The sequence below is a fragment of the Cordyceps javanica genome, chromosome 4 (assembly GCF_051103115.1).
Source record: "Cordyceps javanica chromosome 4, complete sequence".
NCBI lineage: Eukaryota > Fungi > Ascomycota > Sordariomycetes > Hypocreales > Cordycipitaceae > Cordyceps > Cordyceps javanica.
Genome location: NC_139298.1, coordinates 1,133,619 through 1,145,804, shown reverse-complemented (window position 1 = coordinate 1,145,804; position 12,186 = coordinate 1,133,619). Strand labels below are relative to the sequence as shown.

Here is a 12,186-nt window from a genome sequence, read left to right as displayed (position 1 = left end):
AGCCACCCAAAATAGAAACAATGTGGCGCCGGAGACGGCCTCTTATCAGTGTGACAGGAATAAGAAGTGGCCCCGAGACAGCTCTCTTTGCATGACAGGTGCGGGGGGAACAGGTACTTTTGGCCTGTGTTGACCGGGTTCTAAGAAATGGCGCGATCCTTGTTGCCAAGACTGGATATGGCCCATGTTTAGCCCCCATTTGTTGCGGCCGGGCATCTCATCAACGGTCGGGTTGCATCGGGGCTGCAGGGGGGGTGGGCAGATAGGTTGTTGGCGAGGTTCCCTTCCCAGTTTCATCCTTCTCATAAAGGCCGAGGCCGACAGGGTCGAACAGAAGAGGCTTTGGCCCAGCTATAATGTGTTTGTCATACCATCTTCACATCTTTTACAGAATTCACGTCCGAGTTACAGGCTTCATTCCCGTTCGCGGGCCGTGGTTGACTTTGTCCTCCAGTGGCGTAAATTAATAGCGACGATCGATTACACCACTAACACAAGAAAGTGGCTATTACGTACTTTTTTTCTTTTGACACCCAATATGCTTAAATTAAGTTATTTTTGGCCATGATTTGGCACGAGATTCCTGCTTTGACCGTTGGCGGGCATACTTGTATGTTGGCCCATCCATGAGCAACCAGCGATCTTGAGCAGAAACAAAACAACGCACGTCAGAGGAAACGATATCCTCGGAAGAAATGAAGGCCCGCTCGGATGCGGTCAGGTGATAGTTTTTTGTAGCACCACGGAAATAGACTGCTTATTGGCCCTATTTGATTATTTGATGCCCTTGTTCATACTGGACGGCAGCAGGGCGGGTGCCACCAATACGTCTTATCTGCCCTACCACACACACCTCCGAGCCGAACGTTGCGGAGAAGCCGATACTCCCATGCGATGCCACATTCTAAAAAGAGTGCCAGTAGAGATGTGCCGGCGACTTTCGGACTTTGGCTGGATGCCAAGATCTTGCACTGACCAGCTCCAACGTGGCCGGTCTTGTAGATGGAGAGGGGGGGGGGGGGGGGTGGCGGAAGCTGCCCAGACGCTGATGCATCCCTCGGCGAAACTTGGCCAAGAATACAAGTGAGATGCACGTTTCTTACATCATCGAGTACCTGATTCTATTCGTAATTGTAGTTACACACGCGTAGCTGGCGAGACGAGGCCAAGATGTGGCGAGTGTGCAAAGACGGGCAGGTATTGCCTGAGGGGCCTCAGCACACCTTCCGTCGTCGCCCTGGCCAGCGGTGTCACGAAGCCACGGGTAAGCCCTTGCAGAGATATTGACAATAGATTACTTTGCCAGCTTCTCATTTCGGAAATCGTGCTGCAGTTCGGAAGTTTACCACACCCGCGGGGAACCCCAATCGCCACAATGCAGACTGAGCAACAAGTTTCGGCAGTTTTTTCTCTCAGTTATTCTGCGCGGACCGGCGAGCTGGGCACGACCTCTGCGATGGGGAGGCAACGCCTTTTTCATGTGTCGTTTCCACACAATCGCTAGAGAAGGGGACTGCTGTTCAGTGCCATTATAGCGGCTCGCGCAGTCCAGGCCAGCCGGATCAGTAGCAAAGGCTTCGCGGGGAGTAGCAAGAGTTCTTTGCCGCGGACACTTTGTCAGGCTTTTTATTTCGGCTGAGAGACGTGGATGGAAGCCCGATTCGTGGTACGGCTCTAGCAGCCGCTCATCTTCGTCGGTATTGTGAAATTCTGCATGGCATACATGGGGAATCCCCTCGCTATTCGCCAACACAAAGTCACGCGGCCGAGAGAGGACGTGGATCTGATAACCCATCTCCAAGGCGGCGCCCCCTCCCAAACCTCACGAGATGGCGCAATTGCAGATAGTTGCGGCAATGGGCTCTTGGCAGCGGAATTCTGGAAATTGTCTACGTGAAGACACCACCTTGAGCTTGTTTTCAGATGCCCGTTGAAGATGGATTGGCCTCCATCCAGATGCCGATGCTCTGCCGAGGTGACAATCATCTCTATTCCATATCCCTCATACTAGACCGCATAGAAAAGCGACTTTGTTGCGCCGGAATACCGAGACGAAATGGCGTCCATCGTAAAATTCCGCTGTGTAGTGGCTTGAGAGCCTCCCGCGGCATTTACTACCGTTCTCCATCATCACCACCTCGACGGAATTGTTTCCATTGATACATTTTTTGCAAGATTTACATGGTCATTTCACCTCGATTGCAATGCAATCTTTGCAAAGCGCCAACGAAAGAGAAGCTTGTGCCATGCATAAGTCCCTCGTGGCCGGTTGCATCCTCGCCTCGACAGAACCGACCAGCTGTGTGCAACGGATTCTGGCAAAGAGTCACTTGAATCTGCAAAACAGCCAGAAATCCTTTGACGTTATCGAATTCATGGCACTACACAACAAATACGGCAGTGCATTCACCACACATAGCCCGTCTGTACTGGTCAATGCATTCAGGCCTATATCAGACCGTAAGAGCCACTTTGTATAGCGAGTCGGAAAGGTGACCAGGTAGGTGGTGAATGCATACGAGAGGAGGCTGCGCAGGTTGAGCTCGTGCCGAATCTTGACGTATTTTGGAAGCTAACAGAGTGGCCGGTTGTACGACTGATCCAAAGTCTGCAGTCGGTTGGGGGCGCCGACGTCTCGACAGTATGATGCGCTCCAATGTGTATATTAATCTTATTATTATGACAGGCGTCAACGTAGTGTGTGGGAATTATATTATGTGTCCGTTCATCCATGCAGTCAGATTACTGTGCTTTTTTCTCCAGGATACTTTGCGTCAACTTGTTCAGTCCGTGATTCAGCACCACCAACTTATCCTAGACGGGGAGGGGTCAGCAGGATGGTGGTAAAATGGCAAGATTCTCGCCGCGCTCACCACAACATAATCGGGCAGCCAGGTCGCCGCAAACCATGCCGCGCCGGCGTTGGCACCTCTCCAGAGCTTGCCGCCGCGCGAGTCGCCCAGCACGTCGGGCAGGATCTGGGTCACGTAGTCGTCGACGGTGCCTTGGTCCGGCCCGACGGCTCCGCGCGCCCAGAGCGATATCGTGTCCAAAATGTCTGCGTAGAGAGACTTTGGCGGCAGCGAGAACTCGCCCTCGTTTTCGTGGAACCGCGTCGCGACGGTGCCGGTGACGAGGCAGGCGACGGTGACGCCAAAGGGCTGAAGCTCCATGCGCAGCGTTTCCGAGACGGTATGGAGCGCCGACTTGGACGAGCTGTAGGCGCCTGGCGGGGAGAAAAAAAAAGCGTCAAAGGGGGGTTCGTTGTTAGGACTTGCAAGAGTGGGTGTGGTTTGGGGGGGGGAAGGAAGCGAAAGGCTGACTGACGAGCGAGCCACACGTCGAAACTACGTACCGATCCATGGCGAATACAAGCACCCGGCCGCGGCGCCAACGTTGACGACCCGGCCGCGGCTGGCAATGAGCAAGTCGGCAAACGCCTGCACCGTGCGCAGGGGGCCCCAGACGTTGACGTCGTGGCAGGTTTGGGCCCGGGCAATGTCCACGTCCAGCAGCGGCATGGTGTAGCCGGTGCCGGCATTGTTGACGAGGACGTCGAGCCCGCTGCGGCCGACGTCGTGGAGGTCCCTGACGGCCTTGGCGGCGGCCCTCACGGACGCATCGTCGGTGACGTCGAGGGCCATTGTCGTGACGTTGCGGTGCTCGCGGACACGGGTGGGAATCTTGCGCGTGTCGCGGGCCGTGGCGAAGACGCGGTGGCCTTGGTCGGCCAGCCGCAGGGCCAGCGCCGCGCCGATGCCGTGCTTGGAGCAGCCCGTGATGAGGACCGTCTTGGTGCGCGAATCCGTCATGATTTTGATTTTTTTTGAATTCAAGAGTTTGGTTGCGCGCGGCAGCTAGCTTTGCGCGGCAGAAGGGACCAACGATGGGATGATGTTATCGAAGATGGTACACCTCGGCCAGCTGATTTATGATTTGCACCAGGTTGCGCCGACTACTCCAACTATCAGTACACGCTGATGCCTGGCAACCTGGCCCACCAACTGTACATCCGAGCTTCCGTTGCGCAGGGCCGTGTGCAAGGGGCCGATTAGTCGATCAGCATATTTTTTAGGGGGGGGGTTCGTCATTCGGAGCAAAATGGGGCCGCATATTTAGTAGGCGACCGTCCGATCTCGTTCTAATGGTCCTCAAAGTATTCGACTCGGCACAAGCCTAGACAATCACCTCCAGCGGTCGCTGTCCGCGTTCCTCAGCTGCGCCCGATCTAGACAAGCCTGGAAGCTCAGGATTTCCCCCGCATCGTCGCTACTAGTACCATGTGTAAGAGGCTCCCGCCAGTCTCGCAAAGGAGAAAACGAATTCCTTCTTTTCGCAGTTGAATATCCTAGGCTTCCAACGTGCAGTATGTTTTGTACCTCAGTTGGAGTATTCTTGCCACGACGGTTCGGCCGCGCTCTGGCGACGCTGTCGAGCCGAAGCCACCACTTCCACTTCACCCATGGTCGTGTCCTTTGGAGGATGATATTTGAGACCCTAACACTAACACGATCGATCGGCCATGCTCGTACCCTGCAGTCCAGAGGTGAAGGCGGGCCATTCAATGACAAAATCTGCGATCCGTAGCAGAATGCTGCGCCTGTGGCCAAATACTTCGATTCATAGATTCTCATTAGTGAGCAAGAAAAATAAAAAGAGCGACATAGGGAGAGCCGAACAAGACGCTGGTCGTCTGAGCTGGCCAATCCACAGTGCTAGAGGTCGTTCGCCAAGCCCGCGGCGGGCATAATGAATGCGGCGCTTACCGCTTGAAGAAACCCTCACCAATTGATGACACGGATCATGCCACTCCTGGAGCTGTAGATGCTGCATCTTCCGGTGCTCCAGAGATGGCGATTTTGTCCAGCGTGGCCCCCCCCCCGCGTCAGGTCGGGGTCTTGCCGGCGATCATCGGGAAAGAAAGTGAGGCTACACTCTGCCAGGTAGCGTAGCTTTTGGATTCGATATGGATGTGGCGGATGCGAGACAGTGAGAACATGACGCCAACAGCCAACGAAAAGAAGACCATTGCTGTAAACGCGTGGTCGTTGTAGCAGCAGCGAGCGGGGTTCCGTTTGGACGCAGTCATGTACGCTCGCCTGCACAAACAGCAACGAGGCTGGCGATGAATGCCACGGTTACGCGGCATCAGGCTCCATGACTAAATGTGCTCATGTATGGCGCTATGATGGAAAAAGTCGATGGCAAATTTCCGGTGGTTTTGTATCATTCAATTTTGCCTCTGAAGTACTGGGCGATCCTGGCAAGCCTAGATGTCAGTCATGTATGGTCAGGCGGCGTTTTGATGAAGTGGAATCCGAAGCAACCAAGGGATGAGAAATTGGCTAAAGCCACACAGCTCTGCTTCCTTGCTTCTGTCTGTTCGTCGCAGAAGCATGTTGATTTCGTCTGCATCCAGTCGCCACTTATACATGGAAACGAAACAGCCAGCCGCTACCACTAACTTATACTTGGACTTCTGCTTTCCTGATCCTCAAACGACAGGTGCAGTAGAACATTTTCACCACCATGCTGTCTCACTGTCCAAAATAAGACCTCTTTCAACATCCTCATTTGGGGGTCAGTCAGCTGGCTGGCTAGCTCTTCTTGGCTGGCGTTACTACGCGGGGGGGAGCACACACGACGCCGATCTACGGCGGCGGCGGGCGCCGCCAACGCACAAGGCAGGGCCGCATATCACACACACACGTTGCATCCCGTCAAGGCGTCATGCGCATACTCCCCGCTCACTTTTCACCTTGACATCCTCGTTTTCTGGCCCGCCGCAAACTCTCCCGTGATGGGCCTCCATGTCGATGCCGAGGCGCAGCAGCACCCAGACGCCGACGCCATCCGCCCCGTCGACACGCGCGGCACCGACGACGCGGCCAAGCTCGACGCCCGGGAGCGACGCCATCTCGGCACGCTGGAGCGCAAGCTCAAGTCGCGGCACGTCCAGTTCCTCGCGCTGTCCGGCGCCATCGGCACGGGGCTCTTCGTCGGCAGCGGCCAGGTGCTGTCGCTCGCCGGCCCGCTGTCCGCCCTGCTCTCCTACGCCGCGACGGGCTTCAACCTGTTCTGCGTCGTCGGCTGCCTCGGCGAGATGGCCGCGTGGCTGCCCATCCCGGGCGCCGTGCCCGTGTTCGCGGCCCGCTACGTCGACCCGGCCCTCGGCTTCACCCTCGGCTGGAACTACTGGTACCAGTTCGCGATCGGCGTGCCCATCGAGGTCACCGTCTGCGCCGTCATCCTCGACTACTGGCCCAACGCGGTCCCCAGGGCGGCGCTCATCACGCTCTTCTTCGCCACCATGGTTCTCGTAAACTGCTTCCCGGTGCGCATCTACGGCGAGGCCGAGTTTGCGTTTGGCGCCGTCAAGCTGACCACCATTGTCGGGCTCATCCTGCTCATGTTCGTCATCACCGTGGGAGGCTCGCCGTCGGGCGACGTCATCGGGTTCCGCTACTGGAGGCATCCGGGCCCGATGAATGAATACCTGGAGGAGGGGGCGCTGGGAAGATTTTTGGCGTTTTGGAAAGTGTTTATCCAGGCAACGTTTTCCTACGGAGGGAGTGAAATGGTGGTGGTTGCTTCTGGCGAGACCGAGAACCCACGACGCAACATCCCCAAGGCTATTCGACGCGTCTTTTGGCGAATACTATTATTCTACGTTTTGTCCATTTTTCTTGTTGGTCTCTGCGTCTCCTCGAAAGACCAGAAGCTCTTGAACGCCATCAACTCGTCTGCTCCCGGCGCCAAGCAGAGTCCCTTTGTCATCGCCATTGGAAACGCCGGCATCAAGACCCTACCATCCATAATCAATGGTGTTATACTTACATCTGCGTGGTCCGCTGGAAATTCCTTCTTTTATGCATCTACTAGAGTGCTGTATTCTGCCGCCCTCGATGGCAAGGCTCCATCCATTCTTCGGTTTGAGAGATTTGGTGTGCCATATGTTTGCGTCGCCGCCACTGCTGCGCTCTCGTGTCTGGTCTATCTCAACGTCAACAACCAGTCTGCAGAAGTGTTTTTCTGGATCAGCAACCTCTCTGCAGTGAGCACACTCATCGTCTGGGCCAGTGTCTCTTATACGTATCTCCGCTTCTATCACGGCCTTCGCCACCATGGCATCGATCGCGATACCCTTCCCTACAAATCTCCTATGCAGCCATTCTTGGCATACTTTTCGATTGTTTTCTGCCTCACTATTGCATTTTTCAACGGATTTGATGCCTTTTTCCCTGGAAAGTTTTCTGCCAAGTCTTTTCTTCCCCCGTTCATCGACATACCAATCTTTCTCGGCCTTTTTCTTGGATACAAGTTTATCAAAAAGACCAAATTCGTGCCATTGTCAGAGATGGATCTATGGTCTGGGAAGGCGGAAATCGATCGTCTCGAAGGTACTTGGGTAGTTCCAAAGCCGAGAAACTTTCTAGAGAGGATATGGTTCTGGCTAGCCTAGGCTGGGGAACATACATCATTCAAACACATTCATATAGTAGTACTCCATGATTGTACCGGTATATAGCTACCACATCAGCTTGAAAAAAAACTCAAATATGTCTTACAAGATTTAACCACCGCTTCTTATATATGCCGGATTGATACTTTTCTGTTCCTAGGGCCAAACATTGACGGTTCTTCCGAAATAGGCAATCAAGTCGCCCCACCACTAAACCGGCCCGGCCGACAGGGGAGCAAAAAAGCTGAGTCACGTGCTCCGGGATGCTTAGGAAAGAAGGGAAAAGAATCTGTTCCGTCATTTTGAGCTTGAAGCAGTCAATCCATCCCCCCCCAAACGGCTCCAGCACCGCTGCTCTAGTGCTATTTTCTTGTCCTTTGTCCTTGCTCTTTATTGTCGCCGCTCTTTCTTCTTAATAATAATAGTTTTCACACAGTCTCCAAGATGGCAATGGATCACGGACGAGACCCTTGCCCCTGGGTCATCCTGAACGATTTCGGTGGTGCCTTTTCCATGGGTGTACGTTATCGCGAGTCGTTATCGCAGCGGTCACAGGCGCAGCTGAACTGACATTTTCTTGTGCAGGCTGTCGGTGGCACCATCTGGCACGGTATCAAAGGCTTCCGCAACAGCCCCTATGGCGAGCGACGGATCGGCGCGCTGACGGCCATCAAGATGCGCGCGCCCGTCCTGGGCGGTAACTTTGGCGTGTGGGGTGGTCTCTTCAGCACATTCGACTGCGCGGTCAAGGGCTTCCGCCAGAAGGAGGACCCATGGAACGCCATCACGGCTGGTTTCCTAACCGGCGGCTCGTTGGCTATGCGTGGTGGCTTCAAGTCGGCACGCAACGGCGCCATTGGCTGTGCGGTTCTGCTGGCCGTCATCGAGGGCGTTGGTATCGCTTTTGGCAAGATGATGGCTGGCAACACAAAGTTAGAGGTATGATCCCATGCGCTCCGCCTCAAATGCCTCTGCACCCGTACTGCATATGCTAACGCGATCCAGGCTCCCCTGCCGCCTCCCGAAAACGCCGCCATCGCATAAATGCGACGATTCTTCAGACATTGACGACGACAACGCTCTGTCAACCAATGTTCATACGGACACTCACCACACCACTGATTTGACCAAAATTACGACTTGAATAGATATTTTGAGGGGGGGCCTACACCGCCACCACAGGCGAACGAACAAGACGGCCGACACTGTCTAAGAAAAGGGAAGAGCAAACAAAAATCTCGGCGCCATTTCACATATACTTTTATTTGCCCTGGGAAACAAGAAGAGCTGAGGGAACATGCTTTCCGTCCGGTATCTCGAGGGGCATAGCGTTGCTTTTTACACAAAATTCTGTACGCCGGGATATTTGGGCGTTGTATTATGTATCTGTACATCAAACCACTCGAAGTAGACCAAAAGACATGCAATAACTTACAATGAGTTGCAGCCATTGCAATTTACAGCGCGAATAGTGGAGCGTATCGGTGTGAGATGAGGTGATGTATACTAGTTACTGCTTTTGGGTAGGCCTTGGGACTGCGAAAGCTGTTTTTGGATCTGCCAGGGCTAGAAAACCGGCTTTTGTTCACCTCTACCATCTGCCTGGGCACCGACAGTTTTGGTCCCGTCACTGATTCTGGTATGAGGGAGGTGAGGCCTTCACTGTCCCGTTTTGGGCTGCGTTTGCCTGGTGTGATGGCAGCGTACCATTCGGGCTGGGCCTTGAAACCTTGACTGGGCGGCTCGATTGCGAATCAGAGCATTGCCGTGCATTATAGGTTCGCAGCATGTGGCTTGTCGCCGTCCGGCCCGTCGCAAATTACCTGCTCCGGGAGCTGCCTGGTTGGTAGGTTTACCGCTGCCAGCGAGCGTGGGTCAAGTCGGGTATAGCAACTGATTCACTCCCAGTTTTGAACAAGGTTTTCCGGTCTATTCAATTTCGCCTCGTCGGCCTTGGGCATGCCAAGAAGTGATCGGAGAGAGCACATCAAGCAGACTTGGCAGCGATGTCCCTCTGGCTCGAATGCTCAACGCTCGGACTCATACTCTAGCGCCCCCCCCCTTACTCATAGGGATGGGAGGCAGTTGCTCTATTCCCAAAGCTTCCCCGCGCGCTAGTATTGTCTTTGAGGACATGCGTAGCATTGATTGGTTTCTACAGTATTTGGGGGCATCGTTGCCTGGGAGAGAGGCCTATTTACACGCTTCTGTCGCAAACTGTCAAATTGCTGAATGCGGCGTCCATGGACATGTTTGGATATTCCCACAGTACAATGCTTGGTTTGACAAAGTCTTGGTTTGCGCAATAATGAGGCTGGCAACAAAGGCGCTGAGTTTGGCATAGTCACAATGGCACCATCGAAGTGCAGATTAAAAAGTGAGACCTGGCGCAAGGATCAACACTCTAGAGTTGTATAAGAGGATTGCGACATCCTGCGCTTTGCTCTGCCCCAGTGCCGAACCACAACTCTCAATCAACACGCCTTTTGGCAGTACGGAGCAGGAAAAAACAAAGACAATAACACGGTCACTATGAAGTTTGCATTGGCAGCATCTGTGATTTCGCTGGCCGTTGGTCGCGGCAACGGCCAGGTGCAGGCTCCCGCGCTCGGCGGGGCGGCGCCGCCCATCTCGCCCGCCGATCGCATCTACACGGGGGACCAGGCGTCCAACACCATCACGGTGATCCAGCCGGCGACGGGCGCGGTGCTGGGGACCATCAGCCTGGGCGACGCGCGGCTGGGCGGGGTGCTCAACCCGCAGTACGTCGGGTCGGTCAACGCGCACGGGCTCGGCTTCTCGCGCGACGGGCGGCACATTGTCTCGCTGAGCGTGACGACCAACACGGCGACGGTGATTCGGTGCGCCGACAACGCCGTCGTGTCGCGCACGTACACGGACCGCAACCCGCACGAGGCCTTCTTCGCGCCCGACAACCGGACCGTGTGGGTGGGCACGCGCGGCGTGGACAGCATCACCGTCATTGACGGGCTCGCGGGCGGCGTCGTGGCGCGCATCCCCTCGCCGGGCGGGCCGAGCAAGGTGCTCTTCAGCCCGGACGGCGCGACGGCCTACGCCAACCACATCAACGGGTCCTACATTTCCGTCATTGACGTGGCGGCGCGGCGCGAGACGGCGCGCATCACGGGGCTCGCGGACTGGTTCTCGTCCGACATGATGCTGTCGGCCGACGGCGAGCGGCTCTGGGCCGCGCACAAGATGGTGGGCAAGGTGTCGGTCGTGTCGCTGCGGCGCGGCGGTCGCAGCGGCCGCGTCGTCGCCGTGCTGGACACGGGCGCCGAGACGAACCACCCGCAGTTCGCCGTCATCGGCGGCACGACGCACGGGTTCGTGACGGTGGCGGCGGCCAACGAGACGAGGATGTACGCGCAGCCGGACCCGGACCGCGCGCCCGAGTACGTCGGCGCGATCCGGGCGTCGGGCGTCGAGCCGCACGGCCTGTGGCCCAGCCCGGACAACACGCGCATGTACATTCTCAACGAGCACAGCGACACGGTCGACGAGGTCGACCTCACGGCCCGCCCGCCCGCCGTCGTCCGCACGCTGCGCGTCGGCCAGGAGGGCCAGGCGCTCGTCTACGTGGCCAACGCGGTGCCGCACGGCGACGGCACGGCCAACCTGGGACGGCAGGGCCTGGTGAGCCAGCCGGCCGTCAACAAGATTGTGGTGGCGGCCGATGATGCCGCCGCCACCGCCGCCGCCACCGCCAATGCCAACGCCACCACGGCGACGACATCGCACCAGGGACACGGGCAAGGGCCGGCAAAGAAGGCTCCTCCGTCGGCGCTGGTCACGGTGCGTCAGCAGGGCGGCGTCGACATGTTCCAGGTCATCGGCCGCGACCTGCGCCTCAACACGACCTACACGGTGGCGGCGTCGTGCTCGCGCTGCGGCGGCCACGGCAGCATCCCGCTCGTCGACTTCAAGGCCACGGTGCCGACGGGGACAACGGGCTGCGGCAGCGCGCCGCAGGTGCTCGCCTTTTTCAAGTTCTTTGGCGTGTACGATTTGGATTCACTGACGCTGACGGAGGCGGCGGCGTCGGCGGGTGCATCCCCTAAGTAGCGGGCCGGTGGACGCGCCGATCACGCAAATAGAAAAAAGATGCTCTCGGGTGCTTTTTGTCAATAAATTATTATAATGAGTTTCAGGTACAATGTATATTTTGGGCTCTTGAATAAAGTCTTCTTTGATTGCACCCTTTTGGTCTGTTTTCATGCAAAGTTGGCCTTTCCGCTCTTTGGTCATGACGAAGCTCGTATTCCTTTTTTTCTGTAGGTTTCGTTTTACTTGTGGTCGGAGATGCTCGATTCTACCCACCGCAAGCATTGCCGCCCACAAGCCATTCCGCCTGTCCCTGCTCTGACAAATACAGAGGGCAAATGCTGTGTCAAGGCTCTTCGACCTTGGCCCAGCCCCAAACAAGTTTAGTCTCCGTCGGCGTGGGCCAGGACGACGAATTTGCGGATGATGCGCGACCGTTTGGACTATACTAATACGTAGCTAAGAGATGCGGAATCGAAACCGAAGGCCAATCAAAGAAATAAAGGGAAAAAAAGGCACTCGTTTCCCCATGAGCTATTTTCAACGTCCCCCCCCCCCCCCTTGCGTGTCGCCTCCTGTCAAGTCATGAGGGCATGTACGGAGTACTCAGTAGAAAGCACAAGAAGCTTTTAAAAATGAAGCTGCCAGTCCCGTCCGTG

General features: G+C 56.1%; 4 protein-coding genes across 4 annotated transcripts; 3 read left to right on the top strand and 1 right to left on the bottom strand.

The window, feature by feature from the left end:
• Nucleotides 1-2,742: 2,742 nt before the first annotated feature.
• On the bottom strand, nucleotides 2,743-3,812 carry V2A60_006228 (SDR family oxidoreductase; the record flags this gene model as incomplete). The annotated part of the gene is made up of 3 exons (XM_083257525.1): nucleotides 2,743-2,814; nucleotides 2,874-3,226; nucleotides 3,356-3,812. The coding sequence occupies 3 exons, from the start codon at nucleotides 3,810-3,812 to the stop codon at nucleotides 2,743-2,745; spliced, it is 882 nt and encodes a 293-aa protein (XP_083113651.1).
• Nucleotides 3,813-5,800: 1,988 nt separating this feature from the next.
• On the top strand, nucleotides 5,801-7,462 carry V2A60_006227 (amino acid permease/ SLC12A domain-containing protein; the record flags this gene model as incomplete). Its single annotated transcript, XM_083257524.1, has 1 exon — nucleotides 5,801-7,462. The coding sequence occupies one exon, from the start codon at nucleotides 5,801-5,803 to the stop codon at nucleotides 7,460-7,462; it is 1,662 nt and encodes a 553-aa protein (XP_083113650.1).
• A 444-nt stretch (nucleotides 7,463-7,906) lies between these two features.
• On the top strand, nucleotides 7,907-8,506 carry V2A60_006226 (protein transporter TIM17; the record flags this gene model as incomplete). Its single annotated transcript, XM_083257523.1, has 3 exons — nucleotides 7,907-7,981; nucleotides 8,048-8,401; nucleotides 8,468-8,506. 3 exons carry the CDS (start codon nucleotides 7,907-7,909, stop codon nucleotides 8,504-8,506), a joined length of 468 nt encoding a protein of 155 aa, XP_083113649.1.
• A 1,488-nt stretch (nucleotides 8,507-9,994) lies between these two features.
• Nucleotides 9,995-11,548, top strand: V2A60_006225 (YncE family protein; the record flags this gene model as incomplete). Its single annotated transcript, XM_083257522.1, has 1 exon — nucleotides 9,995-11,548. One exon carries the CDS (start codon nucleotides 9,995-9,997, stop codon nucleotides 11,546-11,548), a length of 1,554 nt encoding a protein of 517 aa, XP_083113648.1.
• Between the last annotated feature and the right edge of the window lie 638 nt (nucleotides 11,549-12,186).